The 24,806-nt window shown below is 43.5% G+C and overlaps 1 protein-coding gene across 1 annotated transcript in view; it reads left to right on the forward strand.

Annotated features, from left to right (window-relative positions):
* The window catches only part of MTMR10 (myotubularin related protein 10), a 46,278-nt gene extending 21,674 nt beyond the window's left edge, over window positions 1-24,604 (forward strand). Inside the window, exons 4-16 of the mRNA XM_040257402.1 lie at window positions 1,411-1,483; window positions 1,936-2,078; window positions 7,742-7,832; window positions 13,680-13,839; window positions 14,313-14,400; window positions 14,481-14,569; window positions 14,964-15,094; window positions 15,965-16,034; window positions 16,619-16,689; window positions 18,179-18,348; window positions 19,439-19,609; window positions 20,807-20,989; window positions 21,750-24,604. Of these exons, the coding sequence (XP_040113336.1) occupies window positions 1,411-1,483; window positions 1,936-2,078; window positions 7,742-7,832; window positions 13,680-13,839; window positions 14,313-14,400; window positions 14,481-14,569; window positions 14,964-15,094; window positions 15,965-16,034; window positions 16,619-16,689; window positions 18,179-18,348; window positions 19,439-19,609; window positions 20,807-20,989; window positions 21,750-22,346 (2,037 nt within the window). The 3' untranslated portion in view covers window positions 22,347-24,604. The remainder of the gene's footprint in view (window positions 1-1,410; window positions 1,484-1,935; window positions 2,079-7,741; window positions 7,833-13,679; window positions 13,840-14,312; window positions 14,401-14,480; window positions 14,570-14,963; window positions 15,095-15,964; window positions 16,035-16,618; window positions 16,690-18,178; window positions 18,349-19,438; window positions 19,610-20,806; window positions 20,990-21,749) is intronic.
* The last annotated feature ends 202 nt before the right edge of the window (window positions 24,605-24,806 follow it).

The raw sequence follows: 24,806 nt of genomic DNA on the forward strand, positions 1-24,806 counted from the left end.
GTATCTTTAACTGGCATTTTTCAAAAAAAGTAAAATTCTTATTTCAAATTTCTAGTAAGAATGAAGAAAAATATTGATAAAGTTTTTCCTTAATAACCTCTTGCTATTTTATTTTCTAACTGGATAAGAGTAGCTCCATATAATTTGAGTTCTCAAAAGTTCAGTCATTTGACTAACTTAATAATTCTGGACTTTTCCTCAATTCTCATTTTCTATTTTGATTTGCAAAGTGTTATGTACTTTACCCCCTAGACCTTTATTTGTGATAGTTATTTTTGGATGTAATTCTAAACTTTTGACTGAAGTGTGTAACTATGGATAAGTATATTTCAATCTATTGCAGTGTGTAGGTATATTTAAATTTAAGGCGTTTAGATATACCTACTATGTAGAGACACTAGCTTATTAGACTGTAAACTTGGGTTTTTCCTTTTGTTTTTAGCTTTATTTCTGTCTTTGGCCCCAGATTTCACTGTAAATGAGACCAATATACCTGGAAGAGCTTAAATCCAGTACCACTCAGAAAAATATTAGCCAGTGCCCCACCAACAGAAGGTTAATAGCATCAGCTATGTCCTTAGTTTGAAAGTGTGTTTAAAAAGTGAGTTTAACAAACAAGCAGTAGTTTGACTAAAGATGTTTATTTCTGGTAGACTTTCTGCTCTAAAATCTCCATTGTGAAAATCAGGCCATGACTTTACCCATTAAAATCTGATGACTTTGAAGGCCCATTTCTTTACTATTTTAGTGACAGTTTTACCTGAACTAGACATGCACGTGTTTGCTGTGAAGTGATTGACAGGATACTGTAACATATCCTGTAAGTTATAGTGACACTGTAGTGTGTAATCTGTCCTAATTTTATTGTTTAAAGTGTGGGAGAAAGGTGAAGAGAATGTGATCAAAGCAGGCATGTCATGTCTTTCTTCCTCCCCTGATTCCTACTGGAATGCATTCTGTGCTGCCACAGTGCCAGCACTGTCATAGCTGCTGCTGCTAAGTCGCATCAGTCGTGTCCGACTCTGTGCGACCCCATAGACGGCAGCCCACCAGGCTCCTCCCTCCCTGGGATTCTCCAGGCAAGAATACTGGAGTGGGTTGCCATTTTCTTCTCCAATGCATGAAAGTGAAAAGTGAAAGTGAAGTAAGTCACTTAGTCGTGTCCGACTCCTACCGACCCCATGGACTGCAGCCTGTCAGGCTCCTCCGTCCATGGGATTTTCCAGGCAAGAGTACTGGAGTGGGGTGCAATTGCCTTCTCAAATGTCATAGCTACACACAGGCAAGAGCTTTCTGTTCTTTTCAGAGAGCGTCCTTGCAGCTTCTCATCACACCTAACAGTAAGGCTTGTTATTACCATTGGGAAGTGATTGCTAACAGAATTAACACGAACGTACTTTTTTATTTCAGAAATTCCATTACAGAAACCTTCTACTTGGTGAACATGATGTGCCTTTAACGTGTATTGAGCAAATAGTCACATGTATGTATTATTCTTCACTCAGTTGCTAAATTCTCACTTGACGAATTATATCCCTCAAGTACTTTGGTTGGAATTTTATTTCTGTAGGTTTTTTCCTATTTTATTTTTATATTTTGGATCCCAGGAAAATTAGTTAAAAAGTAATCAGTAAATTATTTTAAAATAGAGATATAAAATATATGGCTTTTTATATTTTCTGGTATTTGTCCTCTTTTTAATTAAAACTTTAATCATTAAGTATAGATGGTAGTGATTTTATGTAAAGAGATATCTTTGGTATCATCAGAAGCAGGGTTAAAACTGACTCCCCAAAGTTCTCAGAATCATATCTGAACAGGAAAGATTCCAGAGAAGCAGTACCCCAGTGGTGGGCGATCTTCCAGTTCTCAGCAAGAGTTTGTTAAAGTATACTAAAGAGTAAGTATCAAGAAAGAATTGTTTTTCCTTTTCAGTAAATGACCACAAGAGGAAGCAGAAAGTCCTGGGTCCAAACCAGAAGCTGAAATTTAATCCAACAGAGTTAATTATTTACTGTAAAGATTTCAGAATTGTCAGATTTCGCTTTGATGAATCCGGTCCTGAAAGTGCCAAAAAGGTAATCCTGTTAAGTTCTGTCACAACTTTTGCACTGTGTTCACCAGTTACAGTTCCTTATGGAAATTCTCATTTCTCAGCTGCTCTGATTTTTTTTTTTTTTTAAGGGGAAGTTATTAGATGTCTCCCTATGTAAAGTGAAAGTCAGGAATGTTTCTAGAACTGTTTCTTTGGACTAGTTACTAGTTTATGGCTACTTTAAGCTATTCTACATAATTTTTTTTAAATCAACTTCTAAAATACAAAAAACTATCATGTACCTTCTACATTAAGATCATTACCAGCTGGTTTTTTTCTCGTTAAAAAGATTGAAAAGATGATGCTATATTGTAATTGAAGTTTGGTAAGACTTTTAATTCAGAACCTCAGAGCTTTATTATCAAACTAAAAGCTTGATTGAGGTTACATAAGGTTAGGTAAATACGCAGTTGTAAGAGGGGTCTAATAAATATTAGTACAATAAAGAAATTTTAATGAATTAATTTAAATGATATTCCACAGGGGCAACTAAAAGCTAAGGGCTTTTTAATTGCCTTGTTTTTCCCCTGCCTTCCAGGAAATGTTTACTGCAAACTCATGGAGTGAGATTCAAGGGCAGAAATTCCTTCTTTGAGTCCCTATTTTGGCTTTAGTAGAGGAGTGAAGCTGGTCCTAAGCAACCTCCCACCCCGGCTAGTCTGTGGTGCAGCAAGTGCAGAGTCTACTAACAGAATCTCCAGGGGAGCCTTGCTTTCTTGTATTGAGAATAGAGGAGCGATGAGGGAGTTTTGGGCCATGAGAAATGGGTGCATTTGTTCTCCATGGTCAGTAAACTTACTGCAGTTAATTTTCTGTTGATATCAGTGAGGCTATAGGAAAAATCTTACGGCAGCTGTCTTCCTGTACTTTGGTGGGGAGGTGATCAGTTTATTTTTAGAACCAGAGTCAACAGTTTCTTTACAGGAGGGCAAACATGAAATAAATATCTGAAGATGCCTGGCCATTGCAGCTCGATTAGGTAGCAGAAGTGGTGATGGGTCTGTGGCTGACCAGTTTTCAGAGAGAGTGTGTTAAGACCATCTTTCTGCATGCTACAGGATGGGAAATTCAGCCAGAGAACTTTTATGGCTGCTGTTAGCCATTCAGTTCTGCAGTTTGTGATTTTGGCATTTTACTAGTTTGAGGTACCTGTTCTTATGTAGAAAGACTTCAGAATTAATTAGGTGGTAGATTGCATATAAAATAATTGAACCAAGTTAATTTTTAAAATTCCTCTATAGTTGTTGTTTAATCAAAGCACCAGGAATCTGCTTATGGAAACATTACCTTCAGTATGTATAGCATGTCAAGAGTAGGGACACCATTGGAACTGAGGGAATGGAGTTACAACAGGATTTTTTTTTTTAAGTAAGAAATTGATACAGTGGCCCAACAGTCTTCCAGGAAGTTTACTTTTCTCCCATCCTCTATTCTGTGTTTCAGATGACACTTGTGTCAGTCATTGAAAATCATAATTATCTGACTCCTTCTTGCACCATCTAGGATACTTGTTGCTAAGTGTAATTGAGGCAATAAAGCATGAACAAATGAAAATTAAATTTAACAGTACAAAGTAGAAGCGTGAAAGATATTTCCACATAAATGATTAGTTTCCAAATGAATGAAACAGAAATTCAGAATATCCCTTACCTGTTGTTGCTGCTTGCAAGTGCTTCAGGGGCCTCACTGAACTATCTACACAAAACTGACCAGGCGGCTCCAGTTTTTTATGCCCTTTCTGCAGACCAGATTGCTGGCAAAAATCCTTTCCACACTGTCTTAAAATATAAAAAGCAGTTACCTCACACCCAAAAGAAATACTGTTTTTGTCTTTGTATAATCATAAGAGGGGAAATACAGGAAAGAAACAGGCATTAAGAATATAAATGGAGGGACTTCCCTAGCAGTCCAGCAGTTAAGACTCCGTGCTTTCACTGCAGGGGACTCAGGTTCATCCCTGGTCAGGGATTCACATGCTATGTGGTATGGCCAGAAAAAAAGAATACAAGTGGAGAATTTTCCCCCTGATTTACATATCTTCAAACACAGGTTAAATCATGTATGGCTGCCAAAGCTTAATGTCTTCATGAATTTAAAACAAAAGTTCTAGTATACTCTTTTATTTCATGTGAAATTTTTCGTTTGAAACTAGGGCACAGTTGGGAAGTTACAGCTTGATTCTACCTCTGGAAACTTTGAATACTGTTTTCTCTGGAAGTACTCTGATTTTTGTAAATTGTTTTAAAATGACCAGATGCGTGTTCACAGTTCTCTGATGTGTGAACCATTGATAATTTTTGGAAATACAGCAGTTATATTCCTATTTGAATTACAAAATCTTGAAATGTTAAATTGGTTCACATATTGTTAAATATTGCTCCAAAGCCTTCTGGTAGTCTATTTTGTTATTGCCTAAATATCAATCAATAGTATTACAGAAAATTACAATTTTCTGCAATAGCCAGGGCAAATGAACTATTTCAGAAGCAGTTTTCAAAGGTGTAGATCTTTTCTGAACATTTTTTAATGCTTACAAGATTGGAATAAGTGTACATGAAAATGAGACCTACTTTTTAAAGTCTCTTATTACACTCTTAGTGATAGAACCTAGGAATGTGGACATAGTCTTTTTAGGTAGTGAGTGTGGAAAGGCTGAAGGAAGAGGACTCCTGGCTTTCCTGCTCTTCTGAGTGTCCTGCAGTGACAGTGGGAGTGTGACACAGTTGTGTGTGCCTTTGTCTGGGTTTCCAGAGGTAGCCTGGACTGAGGTTACCTGAGTGGAGTCCTGTGCACTTGTGGTTACACTGCTGGCCAACAGCTTAGATCCGGCTGTGTCTCCTTCCCCCAGAATCAACTGTAGTGCAGGAGATTAAACTGAGTCAGTGTCACAAGATTATTTTTGTAGTCTTCTTTAAATGCGAATGCTTTTAAAGGCTTGTTTCCTAACCTTTGTAAATGTGATGTGCTATCTTTAAGGGCTTTTTAGAAATGGGCTGCATTGGGTTTTGCCTAGCAGATAGGCTTGGTGGCCATAAAAAACATATTCCATCATCAGTGATCTGTGGATTTCTTTTGTGTAAACACGGCCCCTGACTGCTTTCTAAAGGTCTCAGACAAAGTGATAACTAGTATGATGGGCTTGGATTACTTCCTGACTACATTAGGAACTCATTCTGTAAACTAGTATTTTCAGTGCAGCTGTTCTGAAGTGCAGAGCGCCCCCAGAAAGTACTAAGGAGATGGCAGAAGTGCAGAGTCTCCTGGGCTTCCTCAGATGTGCGCAGAGGCCTTGCCTGGTCTTCTCTTCTAAAGAACTAACGTGCTCTCTCCTTCTCTCACTCTATCACCTCACATCCTCTTCCCTGCTCGTTTTACTTTCCCTTTTAGCACTCACACTTGTCTCTTTTAATATAGACTTTCCTGTTGATCTGGTTCAGTGTCTTTCTTCCCCACTAGAATGTAAGCTCAGGGTGAGCACAGGGTTTGTGTTTGTTTTGTTCATTCTGAGTGCCTGGGGCTTAGGACAGGTGGCTGCTCCGAAAGTACCCGTTGAAGGGAGGAGACCTGGTATTTGCCCTGGAGGAATTGAACTTCATAGTAGAAGTAAAACAGAGAACCCGGTATCCTCCTCCTTATTCATGCTCATGACTAGTATGTGAAGCCCTGGAAAGGACCGCTTCTTTAACTACAGAGCAAGCTCAGTTAACTACAGAGCACTGACCAGAGATGACAGCTTCAGAGAAAGAGTGGTTGGTTGATCAGTGGGGAAGGGCTTCTTGAACAGAATGTGGAGAAGGAGGTGGCTGGGACTGAGTCAGACGGACCATATTTAGACAGGTGCTTCCAGACCAGAGACTGCTGAGGGATGGGGTGGGGGGTGGGGGTAGGTACAGGAGAGCTGGTAGAGCTTGCCTGATGGAGGAGATTTAATGCAGCATGCAGGTATCTGGTAATTGCAGCAGATAATCCAGAGAACAGAGTTGTTGCTCAAAAGTTCATCTTTAGAAGAGAATCCTTAAGTGTTATTAATTTTTTTTAGAATATAGGGAAGCCCACAGAGATGCCATAAGGCAGGTATGGCTTAAGATTGTGGCTCTGGTAGTGCTGAAAAATGGGACAAAAATGAAAAAGGAACCTTGAGAAAAGTGCAACAAAGCTTATAAACTAAACATGGTGCCCAGAGAAGTAGGAAGTGAGAAGGACTTTTTCAAGGTATAGATTCTGTAGTTTGCTCCTAGAAGAAGTGCTCTAAGGACTGGTGAGCAGGCAGGGGATGGACATGCAGGTCACTGTCTCCTAAACTTCCCAAGTGGGATGGACTCTCAGAGAAGGCTCTCCCACAGGTGTTAAGAATAGCAAGGTATTTCGTAAGTTTCAAGGAGCCATTATTATTGTCATTGTTTTTTGTCAAAACTGAAACTAATGGTAACCATTCTCCTAGTTTTATGTTTTAATTTAGTAAGACAGGAAGTATTTATTCTGTAGAACACTTCTAAAATATATTTCTAACAACTGACACATACTTACCAGTGAATAGAATCTGCATCAGCCCACTGCAGACATGGCTAATTTGACAAGGACTAACAATTAACTAAACTTCTTGCTTGCTCACTGTCAAAAGCATATCATTCTGGCTTAATGCTTTTTCTTCTAAAGGATAACTTTTTAAGTAAGATGGTCTGTTGTTCTCTCCTTGCGTCTGTCTTCATTTTCCTCTGTCTGATCGTGTGAGATTGTTTTCTCCCATCTCCCGTCACTAGTCTGGGGCTCTGTAAGCTGGAATACCATCCTTCAGTCCAGCAGCAGTTGAGGTTGATCGCAGCCATATCTCCCGTGTGCAGGTGCTCCCGAGGCTGGCGTGTGCTCGAGTTACCCATCCTTAGTGCAGCCTCGATTTCATCTTCATGATTCACATGCCCAGACTGAGGCTTCAGGCAATGAGTTGACTTCACACAGGTTCCTGGCAGGTGCTTGGTGGGGCTGGGTGATCCAGTGATCCAAGCCCTGATCATTGGATTACAAAGACCATGCTTTTCCCAGCACAGGCAGAGTCTCAACCATTTTGCTTAAACAGTTTTTTTTTTTTTTTTTTTAATGTATCTCTTTTAACCACCCATGAACTTTTGGGTTTCTTACTAATTTTTATTTTTTGTAAGAAAAAAAATTGTAGCTTTTCTGTTTTTAGATTTTTCTGAAATCTAAAATGAGTTATGAACATTAAAAGAGCATCCCTTATACTGAGCCTTCCGGATTGCTGGTATTAAATAATTATCGTCCTTAAAAAATGAAAATTTCTCTTTTCTTTTTAGGAGTGGATATGTCACTGCCTTTTTTGAGAATGCTTCATTTACTTTCCAAGTTTTGTTTATCTGAGTAAAATTATTTCCCTGTTAAAATTCAGCTCAGCAAACACGTACTGAACACTTGGCGTGTAGTCACTAAAGATTGAACAGTGTCTGGGGGCACAGCAGTGAATGAGGTCCCTGGCCTGAGAGAGCCCATTCCAGCTCTAGGTCAGCAGGAAAACATGGAAACAAGTGTCCATAGACCTTGCCCCAGATGATGCTCCCCACACCCAAGGCCTCGTTGTACGTTTCATTTAACCACGTGTGTTGAAATCAATTCTAAATGTAGAATTTTTCCTAGGTATGCCTTGCAATAGCTCATTATTCCCAGCCAACAGACCTCCAGCTACTCTTTGCATTTGAATATGTTGGGAAAAAATACCACAATTCAGGTAAATATGAAAATATTAACTACTGTGACTAACTTTACATTGTCTTAAACTTTATTCTTATGTTTTATGAGAAGCCTCCAAGTACCTGAGTCTTAATGATTGTTGAATTATTACCTTCATAACTATTAGAGAATTAAGCACTCTGTGCTAAAAGAGATAATATTTGTCAGATTATTTCCTTTAAAAGTGAAGAACCTATAAGCAACTATAACAAAAGGCTTATGGGAAGCGTGTCAAGTATTTTACCCGCAGTCAGTGGCTTGTATTTTATGATGAAGGAAGATAACTCTCCCTCTCCACCTTTAATTGGTAGCTTGAGTTAAAGTAATCTTACCTTTTAAGAAAACTGGAGGAAATTAAACGACATCTGAAATTCATAATCTTTTTTGGAAAGGTGTGATTTCATGCAAAAGCTGAAGTGGCTGAACTCTTTAATGGACTTCATTAAGTCAAAGTATTGACTTTATAATTATGAATAAGATTCATGAAAGGAAGATGAGCATTCATCTGAAAGACAAAAAACAATGTATTTTAAACCGTTTTTACAAAAGTGAATAGTTCTGTTCACATAGATGTCAGTGATGACACCACCAAAGAAAATCGCAAGTGATCATATAATTCTGAGTTCTTTTATATACAAATGTAATTTTGATCAACCGGTTTCCTTTTTTTAACCTCATAAAAGGCTAGAGGAAAATCATTGAGGTCATTTGTCACTTCACCCCCTCATAGGTTAGTGACCACCTGTCTGTTGCTTGCTGAATCTCATGTTTGCCCTGTCTTTAAGGGAGCAGGATGACTCAGCTGCATGTTTGTAGTGAAAGGTCCCTTCACCTAGCCAGCAGGGTCCTAATGGGGAGCTTGTAAGTTACTAATTTTACTGGCCTTTTATATTTTGTTAGAACATGTATAGTAATCTAAGTAATGTGTGTAATAAAAGTGTATTCCAGTATCATTATGTTGTAAGTGCATTAAGACGCAGGAGTAGCCTATAGCACCCACAGATGCATGTGGTGTCAGTGTACTTCACTGCTTTAGACGATGCTCCTAAACACTGCAGATATGACAGGTGGAAGTCATAGTTTTGGTCTTATGGTACTATACTTGAAGAAATCGGATAACAAAATGTTTGTAACTTAATTTTTTGTATCAAAATATAACTGTTTGTAACTTAGGCTTGAACAGTACAAATAATTTTTTCATTTCTTAACATAAAGAAAATCCACTTATTGTCTGAAGATGAGGTGCTGTAAGTCTGTACTAGGAGGTGGACAGATGGCCCTCTGGCACATCATCAGGCTGCAGATGCGGTCCTCAGTCACACTCTAGGAGGTGACACAAAGGTCTAGGAGGGCCTTTGATCCCCACTGTTCATGATACAGACCAGCTGCCTTTTTTCTGGTAGGAATGAGTCCAGTGTAGAGACCTGCAAGTTCTGCACAGTGTGATGCCTGGAACTCAGCCAGGACAATGAACTGTCTGATGCATTTGGTGACCCGAGGCCTGATTCCCTGACTGCTCACGGTTGTATCCATCCACTGTGGGCATCTCTGGGTTGTTAATATTTTAAATAGTTTATTCAGTCCATAGCCCTTCTACCACTGGGTTTCCTTATTCCCATCCATCTCTTCTGTATCTTCTCACGTGTAGCTTGTCAAGAAAGTAATCATTGATAATTAACATGTAAAATATCTAGGAGTACTTTATATTGCATCCTTCAGACTCCTCCTCCTCGGCAGGCACTTCGTACACGTAGTGCTCAGCCAGAGTTCTGGGAAGGTTCCTCGTAGGGTAACATCCTTTCATACCCTCCCTGAAGGTACACTGCATTTGTAAGATCAAAGGAGGCCTGAAATTTCCACGCACTGCAGTCAGAATCCATTAAACTGATTCAGAAACTGATTGGAAGACCCAGTAACCCACCCTTGACCTTCAGGATAACACCTTGATTCAGCAGCTGGATTAAAGAAGCTCTTACTACAGGCAGGCAGGCGACAAAGTTGTTCTCACAGCCGGGACGAGCAGCAGGAGGATGTGGCCAGCAGTTATCTAAGAGCGTTTTAGCTGGCCTTAGTCGTTCTGAGGTTTTCTCTTGTGTTCAGCATCACTTGAATACTTCTGGGAGGATCCTGATATTTGGGAAGATGCCTGGTACCTGCGGGGTGGGACAGCCCCCACGCTGACACCTCGGCAGGCATAGGCACAAACAGAAACAACAGTTCTGTTTTTCCTCTTTTAACCTGAAGGCAACCATGAAGATGCTGTTTTCACCAGTCAGTGTATTATTGGACAAATAACATCCAAAAGATACAGGTCCATCTTTGTTATGAAATTGACAAGAGGTTAGATTGTGCTTCTGGACTAGAGTGAAAACCTCGGGTTCCTGACAGGCCCAGGGTCGGCAGCTCCACCCTGTGATAGACCCCTGCTTACAGATGGGGCAACAAGATCTCGGGGTGCAGTGTAAACTCTGCAAGAAAGTCAAGTCAGTGACGTCATTTTGTTTTGCAGTCTTATCCTCCTTTTGTAAGCATTGGATGTTCCTTTAGGTGCTTATTGGAAAACCACTTGCGGAGAACGAACTCCATTCAAAACTGTAGAAAGTTTTAGTTTATTGTTTGTCAGTTCTTCTAACATTTTCATGTAGCTGTGAATGGTTGTGACTGGTGCTCTGTCTCTGCAGTAGGAATGCATCAGCCTATACGCCAGAATCCCTGTTGGGAGAGCTTTTAAAAGACAGTAACAGTGGCGCCGCCCAGCCCATGAGGTCTGAATGTTGCATCTAAACCACTTTGTTGACTCAGCTCTCTGGAACTTCTTCATGATCACAGTTCTGTTCTTCCCTTCCTCGCCCTCTGTGTGACTCTGATTTCTGCAGTGTCATTGAAGTGATGGGCTTTGTTTTCCTGTGTTGACTGCTTTGTGGTCTTTACTGTTGCTTGAGGCCATTCTGACTATGGAGGGGCTGGTTACATGGAAACTCTGTAGGGCTGGAGTCTGGGATAAGACCTGTGAACTGTGTCACAGGAGCTAGTGAAGGTCAGGATTGCTCCCTGTCCTGTCCCTGTCAGCTGGCTGAGGACGGCTATCCTGAGACCTAAGTCAGCAACGTCAGGGTGGCCGGCTCTTCTAGAGGACCAGCCCAGCCAGCCTTCCCTGGGTACCTGTACACAGGCATGGGCTTTGGGCCTTGGGACTTCCTGGAAAGCATAAAAATTGCCAGACTTGCTAGTGACAGGCTGAGTACCTGCTGCACATGCTATAATAAGCTCTCGCTGGAGAAGATGTTGAGTGTTCAAGATCCCTGATCCTGGTGGCTGAGACGTGGATGGGTTCTGAACAGGCAGAACCTGTGGAATAGCATACAGTGCAAGACCCTGTAGGTGCCTTCGCTTCATGTTCAGAAAAAGCGATCTCTTCATCCTCTGATCTTGAGATTTTATATATTTTTGCCAGAAGAGCAGTCTCATAAACAGTGAGTGTGTTCTCAGCCCAGCTTCCTAGTCTTCAACCTCAGGACACTGAGAAGCATGCAGTCCTGGCTACCCACTAGGGCAGAGCTGCCAGAGTATTTACAAGCTCCTGGTGAAAGTCCGTAGTGTTCTTTCAGCTTCTCTCTGGTGGTGGTCTCAGTGCGTGGCGGGCACCTCTGTGCGGTGGTGGTAAAGGCAGCATTTCTTTTCTTGGTTTGAATGTGGATGATGTTTGGTGTTTGTTTTTGACAAATAGCCTTTATCGAGTTAAGGAAATCCCTTTTGATTCCTAATTTGCTAAAATTTGCTATTTTTTACATCACGAGCACATGTTGAACTCTGTCAAATGTTTTTCTGTTCTTGAAAGGGTTTTTCCCCCTTTAATTTGGTCATATGATGAAATTCGTAGGTTTTCTAATACTGGCTAGCTTGCTGTGGGTTTCGGTGTTTTGGAACATTGGGTAAAGCGGGAATTGCCTGGGAGTTCCATGTGGGTTCTGAGTTCTAGAGCAGTCACGGGTCCCAAGTTTCCCAGAATGTTCCTGTGGTTGTCACTCTAAGAGCAGGTGCTGAGACGGAGCACCATGCCAGAATGTGGGCTTAGAAGGAGCATTTTAACTTTTAACAAGCTCTGTTAGAATCATGATCATCATAATTCTGATGCCACGTAAAGGATAAAATCCTAAATTCCTAGCCTGGCGCTTGAGACCCTTCCCGATCTAGAGTCATGAGTGCTGTCTAGTGGTGGCGTGTCCTGTGCCCTGCATTGGCTAGTAGAGAAGTCGCTGGCCGTATGTGGCTGTTGAGCACTGGAATGTGCCTGATGCAGCTGAGGAACTGAATTTAAAATCTCGGTTAAACTTAAATTTCATTTAAAATATAAAGAACACGTGTGGCTGGTGCTTGCTCTTTGGTGCAGCACACCTGTGCGTCTGGGCATTCCCCAACCTCCCTGCCGCCACCTCTGGCACCCTTACTGCACTTAAGGTAGTTCACTACTCAATGGTGTACAAATCGGCCACATTTCTTAAGTCCAGCTCTGCCCAGCATGCCCCTCTCCTTCTCATCAGCCACTGGGCAGCGCTTGCTTTGGCTGGTTCCTTAGGACTCTGCTCAGAGCATCTTGGGTCAGAAGCCTTCCTGTCCCACTCAGCCTGTGGCCCCAGCAACAGCGCAGGGCTTCCTGCTCCTCATCACTCACGTCCACCCAGTGCACTGACAAGCACCTTGAAGTAGGGGTGAAATCTTACTTGTTTGTCCATTTTCAGGCCTTAGCCTGTGGTCACGTCTCAGTAAATACCTGTTTTACAGCAGGTTTAGTAAGTAGTCCATGGGAACGGGCGTGTCATGTTCACCGGACGGAGAAGGGTCTTTACAACTACAGGGGGATGAGAGTTGGAGAGCACTGGGCAACAAGGGTCAGGGCAGGCTTGCGAGGGTACTTCAAGAGAATGTAGTTGGAGACGTTGGGGCAAGGGCAGCATCCTGAAAGCCTGTTTCTCAGGTACGGTGTCTTGTGGCAGCAATTGGCTGGGCTGAGTGCAGCTCAAGTAGGGAGAGCCCAGGCTGAGAGGGGTACCCTCTGTCACCCAGAGTGGACCCTTCTTTCCCTCCAGTCCCTTTGAGGCCCTCCTGAGGCTGTGCACATGCTCCCAGCACGTTGCAGCACTTCTCAAGTGGAAAGGTTCCTTGCTTGGGAAGGTCAGGTCCTGGCCTCTGTAACCCTCCATTGTACCAGCTCTCTAGTGGAGTGTGAGGAGTCCACGTGAGCTTATCATCAGAGGAAAGCTGAGTAGAGACCAAGAGTGTCATAGTGAGTCACAGTAGGAAAGGGCTGAGAAGTCAGTAGCAGAGAGATGAAAGGTCCAGACGGCTCAAGAGTGCAGGCGCTGGTGGATGCATTCTCTCTCTAGGCAAAACCAGCAGTGACCTGGGTTCATGCTTCAGCTTGGGGCAAGGGGTTAAGAGTGACCACAAACAGTTGAAAATTGAGGAGGAGATGACTGAAGAGGAAATGTGGGAGCAGCATCGTTCATGCCCTGAGAAGGTAGTCAGTGACTGTAACGGGCAGTGTGTGATGTAGAGTGAGAGTGGTCCAGGTGGCCATGTGAGAGCCTTCTCTAGTGCCAGAAGGTGCTGCAGGCAGAGCTAGTGGATGGACAGGGCATGGAGGTGCTGCAGGAGTGGACGCGGGGCATGTCCTGAGAGAGGAGGGGGCTGCCTCTTGGCCAGGACAGGTGAGGACAGGCCAGGACAGGTGAGGTGGTCTTGGAGAGACCGGAGACAAACAGGGATGCTACATCGCAGTGTGTTGGCGACAGGAGGCAGGAGAGGGGATTCAGAGCTGGCTTAATACTGTTGCTTTTTCTTGTAGCCAGCAAAGCTAATGGAGCACCCTTGGGAGCTGGGGGCGGCAGCAGCCAGAAGACGCCGCTGTTCGAGACGTACTCAGACTGGGACAGGGAGGTGAAGAGGACGGGTGCCTTGGGCTGGAGGGTCTGCTCCATCAACGAGGGCTACATGATCTCCACGTGGTGAGTTCGCTCTGGCCGGGTGCTCACAGCCGGGGCACTTTTAGGGGTAGTCGTCAGACTCTGCCGTCATTGGTAACTGGATGGGAAACAGACAAGAGGGAGAGAGAAGGAATCGATGCTTCTCAGTAGACTTGAGGGTCAGGTTGGGTTGGTGTGACTGGTGTTTCCTATCCCATAGCTTGTTGAGAGGACCAGAGTGGATTTTTTTTTTTTTTTTAGAAGTTGCATACATGTTTGATTAATAGTCATTCTAGACAGTATTTCAAATGCTTCCTTTGGATTCTTCCTCTGCTATAATACAGCTTTTGGGATAACTGACCACGTCATATCTGTTTTCGACTGTGTCTAGGCTCCTCAGTGTACCCACAGTGCTCACCAGGTGGGGTGCACGTTAGTTAAAGTGGGGTCTGCAGAGCATGCTTGTCCCACTGGAAGCCAAGCTCTCACGTCATGATTTGTGTTTTCATCTGTAGCCTTCCAGAGTACTTCGTTGTGCCGAGCTCGCTAGCAGATCAAGACCTGAAGGTCTTCTCCCATTCTTTTGTTGGAAGACGGATGCCAGTAAGTGAGGCCTGCTAGGTCTCTCCAATACTGTGTTCCACTTTCCAGCCGGTTAAGTAAAGACCTTGCTTCTCTCCTAGTTCTGGTGCTGGAGCCACTCGAACGGCAGTGCCCTCGTGCGCACAGCCCTCGTAAGAGACGTGCTGCAGCAGAGGAAGATCGAGCAGAGGTGAGTGGGCCACCACCCTCAGATCTTGGGGTATCTTTCTTGTTCTAGCTAGAGAGTCAGAAAGCACCATGTACTTCATACAAGCATTACCACTGTGGAGAGGATGTGAACGTATTAAAGTGAACTCTCAGGTTATACTAAACAGTTTAGTTCTTTGGCATACAAGGATCTTACGTTGCTGACATCTTGTTGTAGTGTTGCTTCTAAAGAACTTTCAGAGTGCAGTGATTCCTGGTCAAGACACTGCAGAATGAATCAGGTTTTTCTTATAGTTCAATGTGTCCTAGGTTTATCAAGTCACACTAACTAAGATGGTGGCACAGTTAGCTCATAGTAGGTGCTCAAAACATATATGTTGAACAAAAGAATGACTCAAAGGTTTTGTCTTTATTAGGATTTGTAATGCAATAACTAAAAGTCATCCACAGAGAAGTGATGTCTACAAGTCAGATTTGGACAAGACCTTACCCAACATCCAAGATATTCAGGTGGCTTTTGTAAAACTTAAACAACTTTGTGTTAATGGTAATTTTATTTTTATTATATATATACACATATGTAAACAATGACTGGGTGATTCTATGAGGCATCGTACGAGGCATGTCAGGAAAAATGACATTACTTAAAAATTTAGAAATAGTTAATAAGTAGAGGCTCATTGAGATACCTGTACAAATTATTATATGAGAATGTCAGAAGCTCTTAGAAAATGAAGTTTAAGCTGCGTTTAGTTTTGGAGGAAAAGTGTCTGCTAGTAGAACAGTGTGTGACCTCACAGACAAACAAAGACCCTAATGTGCTGAATTATGTCTTGAGTCACATCAAAATGTGTGCAGCCTCAGAGTTCGCGTATGTTTGCTGGAGCACATGCTCACGGGGTGCTTCGATATACCCCTGGGTGGCTGACTCACAGGAAAGGGCCCTTGGTGTGAAGGGTGCGCAGAGAGCCCCTCGTCACTGGGCGGTGGAGAGGCAGCAGGACTGGAAGGCAAGGGGTTGCCACCAAGGCCATGTCAGCCAGGCACTGGCAGCAGGGAGGGGTGGGAGGCAGGGAGGGGTAGGCCAGTGGTGGGGAGGCTGGGGAGGGAAGGCCAGGTCAGCAGCTCTAGGAGGCAGAGGTGGTTGGAGTCTCCGAAATTTCCTCGGGAGAGCCAGAGAGGAGACGGAGGCCTGGGGAGTGCTTGGTTCCATTCCTTATAGAACTGTAGTGCGACTTCTTAAATGTTTTTATTATTAAATGCAAATGTATTGCACTTCTTGAAGCCAACTTTTAAGTATTAGAAACTGTGATGTATCATCCAACTCTCAATTTGATCATGTGAAGAAGCCCGAAAGTGTTATATTGAATATATATACAAGTATATAGAATTACATATGTTATTATATTAATTGCAGAACCGTTTGAAGAAACTGAAGAGAAATGGCTATCTTCACTGGAGAATACACGGTGGTTGGAATACGTAAGGTTTGTACAACTGTTTTCTTTTTCTTCTCTTTATTTTGAAATAATTATATATCCGCAGGAGGTGCAAAAATATTACAGAGCCATGCACTCCTCACCTGCTTCCCAGTGGTAACAGCTCACACAACTGGATGATGGCTGTGGAGTCGAGAAGCTGACAGTGGTATAAGCTAGGCCCTGTTCAGCATTTATAATCAGGTGTTCTTATGTGTTTCTGTGTGGTTATATCACATTTGTAGACCCACGTGACCACCAACAGAGTCAGGATGTAGACTGCCCCATCATTACATCTCCCTCCTGCCATCCCTGGAGGGCTGCGCCCCCATCCCCTACAGCTCCACCCCTGCCCCCTGGGAGCCTCTCATCTCTTCTTTGTCTCTGTAGTTGGGTGATTTCAAGGTCATGTAAATCAGCAAAGGCTAATGAATTTCCCTGATACAAAAACCAAACTGTGTTCATATAAATACTGAAGAAACTCCGAAAGGTTACAGAGACTACAAATAGGTATGGTGAGAGATTAGATTTGCTTGACTTCAAGTGTAATGGAAGTTTAGTTTTTAACATTGTGTTTCCCTTTCTGTTTCCAGGACATTTCTTAAACATGCAGCAGAACTCGTGTACGTGCTAGAGAGCAAACGTCTGTCTGTAGTGCTGCAAGGTAACCACTCCTGACCACCGTGGTCCCTGGGCCACAGTATCTTGGGTGCTGTAGCTTTAGGGTACACTTTGAAATTAAGACATGTAAGTCCTCCAACCTTGTTACCAAAATTGTCTTGGTTATTCTAGGTCCTTTGTGTTTCTGTATAACTTTTAGGATCAGCAGAAAGCCTACTGGGTTTTGGATAGGACTATGTTGAACTGGAGACTGGGAAGAATACTGTCCTAACGTGGAATCTACCGATCCATGAAATGAATGTCTCTCCATTTATTTGGGTTTTCTCTCATGTCATGTCAGCTTTATAGTTTTTAGTGTAGAACCCTTGCACTTATTTTGTTAAATCTGTGTTTTATTTTTGATGCTGTTGTGAATAGTTGCTTTTTAAATTTCATTTTCAGATGTATTGTGTACTCGTGTATAAAATTCCTGCAACCTTACTAAACTCATTCATTAGTTTTAGTAGTTGTTTATGGATTCTGCAGGGGTTTTATTTTACATATGGACACTCATTGTCTGCAAATACAGTTATTGCTTGTTCCTCTCCAGTTTGAAATGCCTTGGATTTCTCTCTCTTGCCTGACTTCCTTGTGTAGAGCTTCCCAGACACTATTCAGTAGAAGTGACAGAACAGACATCCTTGTCTTGTTGCCCACTTAGGAGGAAAGTATCCAGGATTTCACTGGCAAGAGTGATGTTAGTTGTAGGTTTTTGTGGATTCCACTTGTCAGGTTGAAATTCCCTTCTCAGATTGTTGAGGGTTTTTATCCAGAATAAATGTTGAATTTTAATCAGACAGATGCTTTTTATATATCTAATGAGATGATCATGTAATTTTTGTCCTTTTATTTTTTATTATGGTGTGTTACTTTGTCAGGTGTTAAACCAACCTTGCATTTCTAGGATAAATTCTTGCATTCCTGAGATAATTTGGTTTGTTTATACTTTGTTGATGACATTATATAAAATGGATACTATATGATAGTTTTCTTCTGATTTTTGTGGCTGGCTTTGCTATCAGAGTATTCCTGGTCTTCTTATTAAAGGACATCAGATATGAAAGATGGGAGGGAAGCATTTGCCACCTTGTCAGATGATGGTGGATAGTTCCCTTTCTCTTGTTCACCTCTGAGTCACCCTGTCGAGCTATCAGTGGAAAGATTGTGGGATATTTAATACTGTTGCCAAAACAGGAATAAAATGGACTCCTGGGAGATTTTTACCACAGATCATTGAAGTGTAAAAAGAGTGAGGGCTACACTTCTGATATCTAGAAAACATTCATATGTAAAAGTCCATCTCTCCATTAAACATGAGTGTAAATGATCTGTAGGTAATATTTAGAGTTGCTAGCCTGAATGAAATGTCCTAACATGGATGATCTCAAAGGCCGCCGCACACGGAACACTGAAGTGTATGCTCTATCTCCCCTTCCGTCCTTCTCTGAGCATTCTGCTGTGTATTGAGCGCTGTCTTTCCATTTCACTGACAGAGGAGGAGGGAAGAGACCTAAGCTGCATCATAGCTTCTCTGGTCCAAGTGATGCTGGACCCCTATTTCAGGACCATCACTGGGTTTCAGAGTCTGATACAGAAAGAGTGGGTCATGGCTGGATATCCGTTCCTGGACAGATGCAACCACCTGAAGAGATCGGAGAGGGAGGTAACAAAACCTTCATGCTTATCATCAGCCCTTCAGCATGCACAGGGTAAAACCCTGTCATCATGGGGAGAGAGATTCTGTGCAGAAGGGGACAAGGAGGCTTTTAAAACATTGCCTTCACTACATCCTATCTTCTTAGTCCAAGACTGACCCATGGATTAGAGTTCAAGTTGAGGTGTTTATGAAGACTATCGTATGAAGACTATCGTAACTGTATGATAGGCGACACTCTAAAAAGTAATCTGTTGAGTTTCTCTTAGTTGAAAACTGCTTGAAGAAATGCCATTAATATGGCAGGTCTTCTGTAAGCAGACAATAGGCACGTTAGGTATTTTGGAAAACCAGCTTTGGAGTATCATAGTTTCTTAAAATGGGGTACGTGTGTTGAGGGAGGCTGGGGGGCACATGTAAGAGCTGCGAGGCTGGCACGGCCTCAGGTCCTTGTGGGGCTGTGAGAGCCCTGCAGTGTCCCATGTCAGGGAGGCTCCTAAGAGCACTGCTGACTCTGTCCCATGTAACAGTCCCTGCCATCTGAGGAAGCCCCAGCAGTGAATGCTTCCCGTGTTGACTCTGACTCATCAAGACACACTGGGTGGGTGCAGGGGCTGCTGCCAGCTGCTGCATTGAGGGTGTGCCCCGGGACCCCGAGGCCACACCAGCCAGTCTCTGAAACCCAGGAACGTCTCTGGATGCTGACTGCAGGGTCAGCCAAAAGTTGTTAACAGAAGCTTTTTTTTTAGTTTGGAGGTTTTTTGTTTTAAATGTTATGAAGAACTGTTTCCAGGTTTGGCTTAAACACTTATTTCCCTGTTCCCCCTTCACAGGGCGACTCCCTGCCTGTCTTTCTAGTTCGCCACTTCACCATGGTAGACTTGGGCAGAGAGGTGCTGAGACACGTCCCAGGCCAGCCTCGGTCTGAGGGTGCCATGGCCGTCTAGTCTACTCATGTACGCTGAGCTCAGCTTCGGGGCCACGCACACAGGCTTCACCATCTACTAATCTCTTCCTTCATGTCAGTGAGAAGTTTGGGGGTAGACGTGAGCCCTGCGGACCAGTACTGAATAATCTCATTTCCTTGTGTGTCTGCCAGGCTCCTGTGTTCCTGCTCTTCCTGGACACTACGTGGCAGCTGCTGGAGCAGTGCCCAGCGGCCTTCGAGTTCTCTGAGACTTACCTGGCGGTGCTGCACGACAGCACCCGTGTGGCCCTGTTCGGCACCTTCCTGTTCAACTCTCCGCACCAGCGTGTGCAACAGAGCACGGTGAGCACCCACTATGGCAACGTGCAGTAGCTGTGTTCCTATTAAACTGTCTCAGTTATGAATACCGTTTTAAGCTGTAGTTTCAGATGGATAACAGTCCAGGAACTTGAACCTGTTGCATTTGTATGCGTGAGCATCCTAGGTCTTTGTCTCTGACATTTATTGAAAGATGCAGCTTATTTTAACCACCGTATTGTTGTACTTTTGTATTTATATGTTCACCTTTGAGCTGTGTGAATGGGTAATTGGTAAGATCCTGTTTGAAAACATGTATTTCCTAGGACAGTAGAATAAAAGGGGTATAAAGCAAATGACTTTTTTTCGAGAATTCTATGGGGAAGGAATTTGAGAGGAAACACAGGCATGATGCAAGACTGGAACTCTTGCTGGGCACTGCTTCCCGAGTGTCCTCAGACCCTGATGCCATGGGGCAAGTCACTTTTACGTCGGCCTGTCAGATTCCAGGCCCAACTCTTAACCCAGAGGAATAACTGTGACTAGGGAGGGTCTCAATCCAGACTTGAAACCAGCTTCTGGTTGCCCTGGTGGAGGCTTCTGGAACCACGAGTTCTGTCTTATCCATATCTGGAGCAGTGGGTGTAGCCACAGAGGCTGCAGTGCCCAGAAGGACGCTCTCATGGGCCTTCAGGAAGACTGCAAAAAGGGCTGCCTTCACAGTGAGCTGTGGTCGTAGCCAGGGCTGGGACTCTGCTGAGTCTGAGTTCCTCATCTGTGAAGTTGCTGCCTCAAACAGCAGCTGATATGCCAAAACCAATACAGAATTGTAAAGTAAAAATAAATAAATAAATTAATAAATTAATTTAAAAAAAAAACAAAAAACACAGCAGCTGAGCGTCCTGAAGACGCATGCTGTTCAAGACTGTGGTTGTGAGCATGTAAGGAGAGGGTTTGTTCAGGCCACTGCACTAGGGTGTGCTCCCTCCATGAGTTCATACTCAAGAACATGCTCACTGCCCAGGGCCCCCCCTTCTCCTCACGCAAGGGCCATGCCCTCCTCGTGCCGGGTGCCAGCAACGTCTGTTCTGGGGAGCAGAGTTTGTTGCTCCAGAGGGGTGGGAATCACCCTCATTCAGAACATTTCACTCGTATAATGAACAACTCATCAAAAAGGAAGTTATCACGAGAAAATCTTGAGTTTGGCATTTTTCACAAATGTTCAAATATTTTATTTTGCAGGAATTTGCTATAAGCAAAAATATCCAGCTGGGTGATGAGAAGGGTTTAAAATTCCCCTCCGTTTGGGACTGGTCTCTCCAGTTTACACCAAAGGATCGCACCCTTTTCCACAACCCCTTCTACATTGGAAAGAGCACGCCTTGTGTACAGAACGGTTCTGTGAAGTCCTTTAAAAGGACAAAGGTAAACTATAATAACGCACTAATGGTGGAAACCTGGTGTTTGCACACACATAACCAAAAACATCTTTTTCAGAACGGAGTATTGAAAGTCCAGGCACGTCCCATGACAGCATTGCTAATGCAAGTTTGAGGGGTCATTTGCTTTGTTTCTTTCTTTTATGGCTGTGCCGTGCAGCTCAGGAGATCTTAGTTCCCTAACCAGGGATTGAACCTGTACCCTTGGCAATGAGTGGGAGGAGTCTTGGTCACACAAAGTTTTTTTCATTATCATTATATTTGTGATGGTGATCTGTGACCAATGATCTCTGATGTCACTATTGCAGAAAGATTACAGCTTGCTTAGGCCTTAGACGAGGGTTAGCATTTTTAGCAGTAAACTATTTAAGGTGTGCACATTGTCTTTTTAGACATAATGCTGTTGCACACTTAAGAAATTACTGTATACTGGAAACAACTTATATGTGCCGGGAAACCAAAAACCTGGTGTGACTTGCTTTATCACTAATCCACTGTCTCCCAGAGGTCTGCCTATGATGGATAGAATATATCAGCTCCACCCTCATACAGGCCACAGCCTGGCAAAGTCAAGGCCCAAGTGTCCAACTCGCAGTGGAGGAGGATTGGAGCAAGTATTACCAAGGGAGGGACAAAATGTCCTTTAAGGTTGAAATTCTACCTGAGTGTATGTTCACCATCACACTTTTACCATCTGTCTGAAAGGGGAAGCTCCAGGAGAATAATGCTAGAATCTCTCTGTACAGAAAAGCTACAGCTCCACACTGAGAGGAATGCCAGCCTCCTTAAAGAACGGCATCATCAGTGAGGAGGAGTTACGGCCAAGGAGAAACTCACTAATCCTGCAGGTGAAGCCAGTGCCTCTGGAGCCGAGAGACAGCCAGGACTGGGACGCGGAGCGGTTCTTCCGAGAGTGGGCCTCCAGGCCAGCTGACCTGCACGGGACCATCCTGCCACATCTCTCAGGGGCGCACATCAAGCTGTGGAAACTCTGCTACTTCCGCTGGGTCCCCGAGGCCCAGATCCAGCACGGGGGCTTCATTACGGCCTTCCACAAGCTCTCGCTGCTGGCTGACGAGGTGGACGTTTTGAGCAGGGCACTGCGACAGCCCCGGGGTGGCCCCATGCCAGCCCCCGGCCCCGAGCTGGCCCCAAGCAGGCTATACTTCCGTGCTGGCGGCCCACACGACGCCCCAGGCACTCCGGACTTCCTCTCGTCCTCCTTCCCCTTCTCCCCAGTGGGCAATCTGTGCAGGCGGAGCATTTCGGGGACACCGCTGAGCAAGTTTCTCAGTGGGGCCAAGATATGGCTGTCCACTGAGACCCTCGCCAATGAAGACTGACCATCCTAAGGGACGAGCGGGACTGCTGACCCATGTGGGGCCGAGATATGGCTATCCACCGAGACCCTCACACGTGGAGACCAAAGGGGTCTTCCTGCACGTCCTGAGGGGTGAGCAGAACTGCTACCCTAGACGTCGGACACACTCATCATTTATCTGTAACAACTGAAATTTGCACTAATTCTTAAAAACATGTTGAATTATGTTTCCTTCACGGTTTTTTAAAAGACAGGCCTAACTTTTGTTATTTATGTTCTCTTTCTGTCATGCTGGATCTGGCTCATTTTTAGGTCATTTGCAGGCAGACATTCCCATGATTTTATTACTGTGATCAGACTAATCAGGTTTTGTGTGTGGTGTTTGTCTTTCTAACCACCTACTAAAGCTTCCCTGATCCTTGGTTGGATTAGCAGCCTGAGCAGCAACCATCAGGGGGTCAAGAACTAGTGTCTGGTGTATTTTCAAGAAGCATCCAGCAGACCCCAGTGGGTATTCAGGGTTATTTGTGCATTTTTCTGGTCACTTTCATTATCTCTAGTTGAACTCACCTGAGAGTTGTGTGTTCCCACACTGTAGTTTATTATAGATTGCTGTCTGGGACCGTAGATCACTGTGTTTTAAAATTATGAGTTTGCTTAGGGCTAACTTTAAAAAGGTGTGTACTGTTGACTTCAAAAGCATTTGCTGTAGATAATATAACTAAACTTAGAAGTGCCTTTGATTATTAACTATTAAGATATGAATAACTCAGAGTAAAACAATTTGAGTTAGGATATCAGAGTCCCACCACACATCAGAAGGAGGCTAGTCACGAAGCCTCCAGCTGAGAGTCACCTGGACACCCCAGGTCTGGGGAGGGGCGGGGAGCGGAGCCAGCATTGGCAGTATTACCGAGACCCAGCCACTCTGGGCACCTGCCCATGAAAAGGGGTGGTGAGCTCAGGAGTCAGGTCACCTGCAGGGAAGGACAGAGTGCCTGGCACTTGGGGAGGGAGGACAGGTGAGTAGAGGTGGACTTCTCTCAGGATATTGCCATTTTAACCAAGAGCACCTGCCCCGCCCTGCCTGTGACAGCAGCGCTGAGGAGACGAAGACAGGTGTGCTCCTGTCCGAGCTCCTGATGGCATGTGTGTCATGGGAGCTGCACCAAAGCTGTGCCGGTCAGAGTCATCACACCCTTCACTTTTGGGAAAAGATGGATGTTTGAAATGTGACTGTCATATCGTCTTAAACTGCCATCTTATGCTTTTCAAAAAATGTTTAAAGTGTGCAGTTAGATTATGTCTTTTTCTAAAACAAGTTTTTTTCAAAACAGTGCTTTACCTTCATGTGTAACAAATAGGTATTTCTGTTTGAATTACTTGCCTTTGAAAAATTGTTGGATAATGTCTCTGGATTTAAAAGGATGGAAATTCCTATGCAGTGTCTAAGGAAATCCATCTTGTGGTAAACTCAGTGTTTCTCCCAACCTGCCTAGAAAATAAGGGCTTTTTTAGTTTATATAAGTTTATATAAGTAGCACTGTTGCCACAAGGACTTTTATAGTCCTTGACTGGAACCAGTTCCAGCCCCCTGAAAACCCCAAATCCCATCTTGCCACTGAAAGTATAACAGTTCTTCCCCATTTTTCATTAGGCTGCTTTTTAATTATTACAAATTGTCTTAATTTGTTACTGTTTTTTCGGGTTGAGCATTTATTTCTCTATACCTTTCTTCCCTATCACATTTATTTCAACTATTTTAGTAAATGTTTTTAACTTGCAAGTTTTAAAATGATTAGGTACTCTTAAATGCTGTTTTAAAGTAGAAAATGTGCATATTTTTGTATGATAATCAAATGTAAATTACAGTATTTTGTTTTATTTTTGCTGAACAGTTGTTATATCATGATTATTGTGCCACAGTTTATCGTGCATAATATGAACAACAACTATCCCAGCATTAAGTCCTGGCCCCTGCAGAGCCACCGGCCCCATTGCTGGCCAAGGATGTGGGGACAGGGTCCGAGGGCAGCACCGGACATGGATGCCCAGCTTCTGCTGACAGGGCCACGCAGGCAGACTCTCGGTTCGGACTTCAAGGTGTAAAGCGTCTTACTGTTGTTCGTGATGGAAACCAACTTTAAAACCAAAAGTGTCTAACTTTATTTAAGAAAGTATATTAATTTGTGCTAACAGAGGGTGAAAACTGTTCAACACATACTTCAACAAACTCTTGCTATAGCAGTAACCTCGAGTAGCTGAAACTTGATTTTGAAAGAAAATGAAAACCTTTGTGCCTAAAATTGATTGTGACTTGCATTAAAGTAGGATGGGCAGGAAGGTGAGAGATTCTGTTTTCCAGAGTGATGAATGTGAAGCAAGTGCTGAGTGCTAATAAAATGTCATAGAAATGGTTGCCTTTGTTATTGATGTGAGAGGTGGGATGTTTTCTTCTAGCTATGCTTGTGTCTCATCCCTG

This window comes from Oryx dammah, unplaced genomic scaffold (assembly GCF_014754425.2).
Source record: "Oryx dammah isolate SB20612 unplaced genomic scaffold, SCBI_Odam_1.1 HiC_scaffold_16, whole genome shotgun sequence".
NCBI lineage: Eukaryota > Metazoa > Chordata > Mammalia > Artiodactyla > Bovidae > Oryx > Oryx dammah.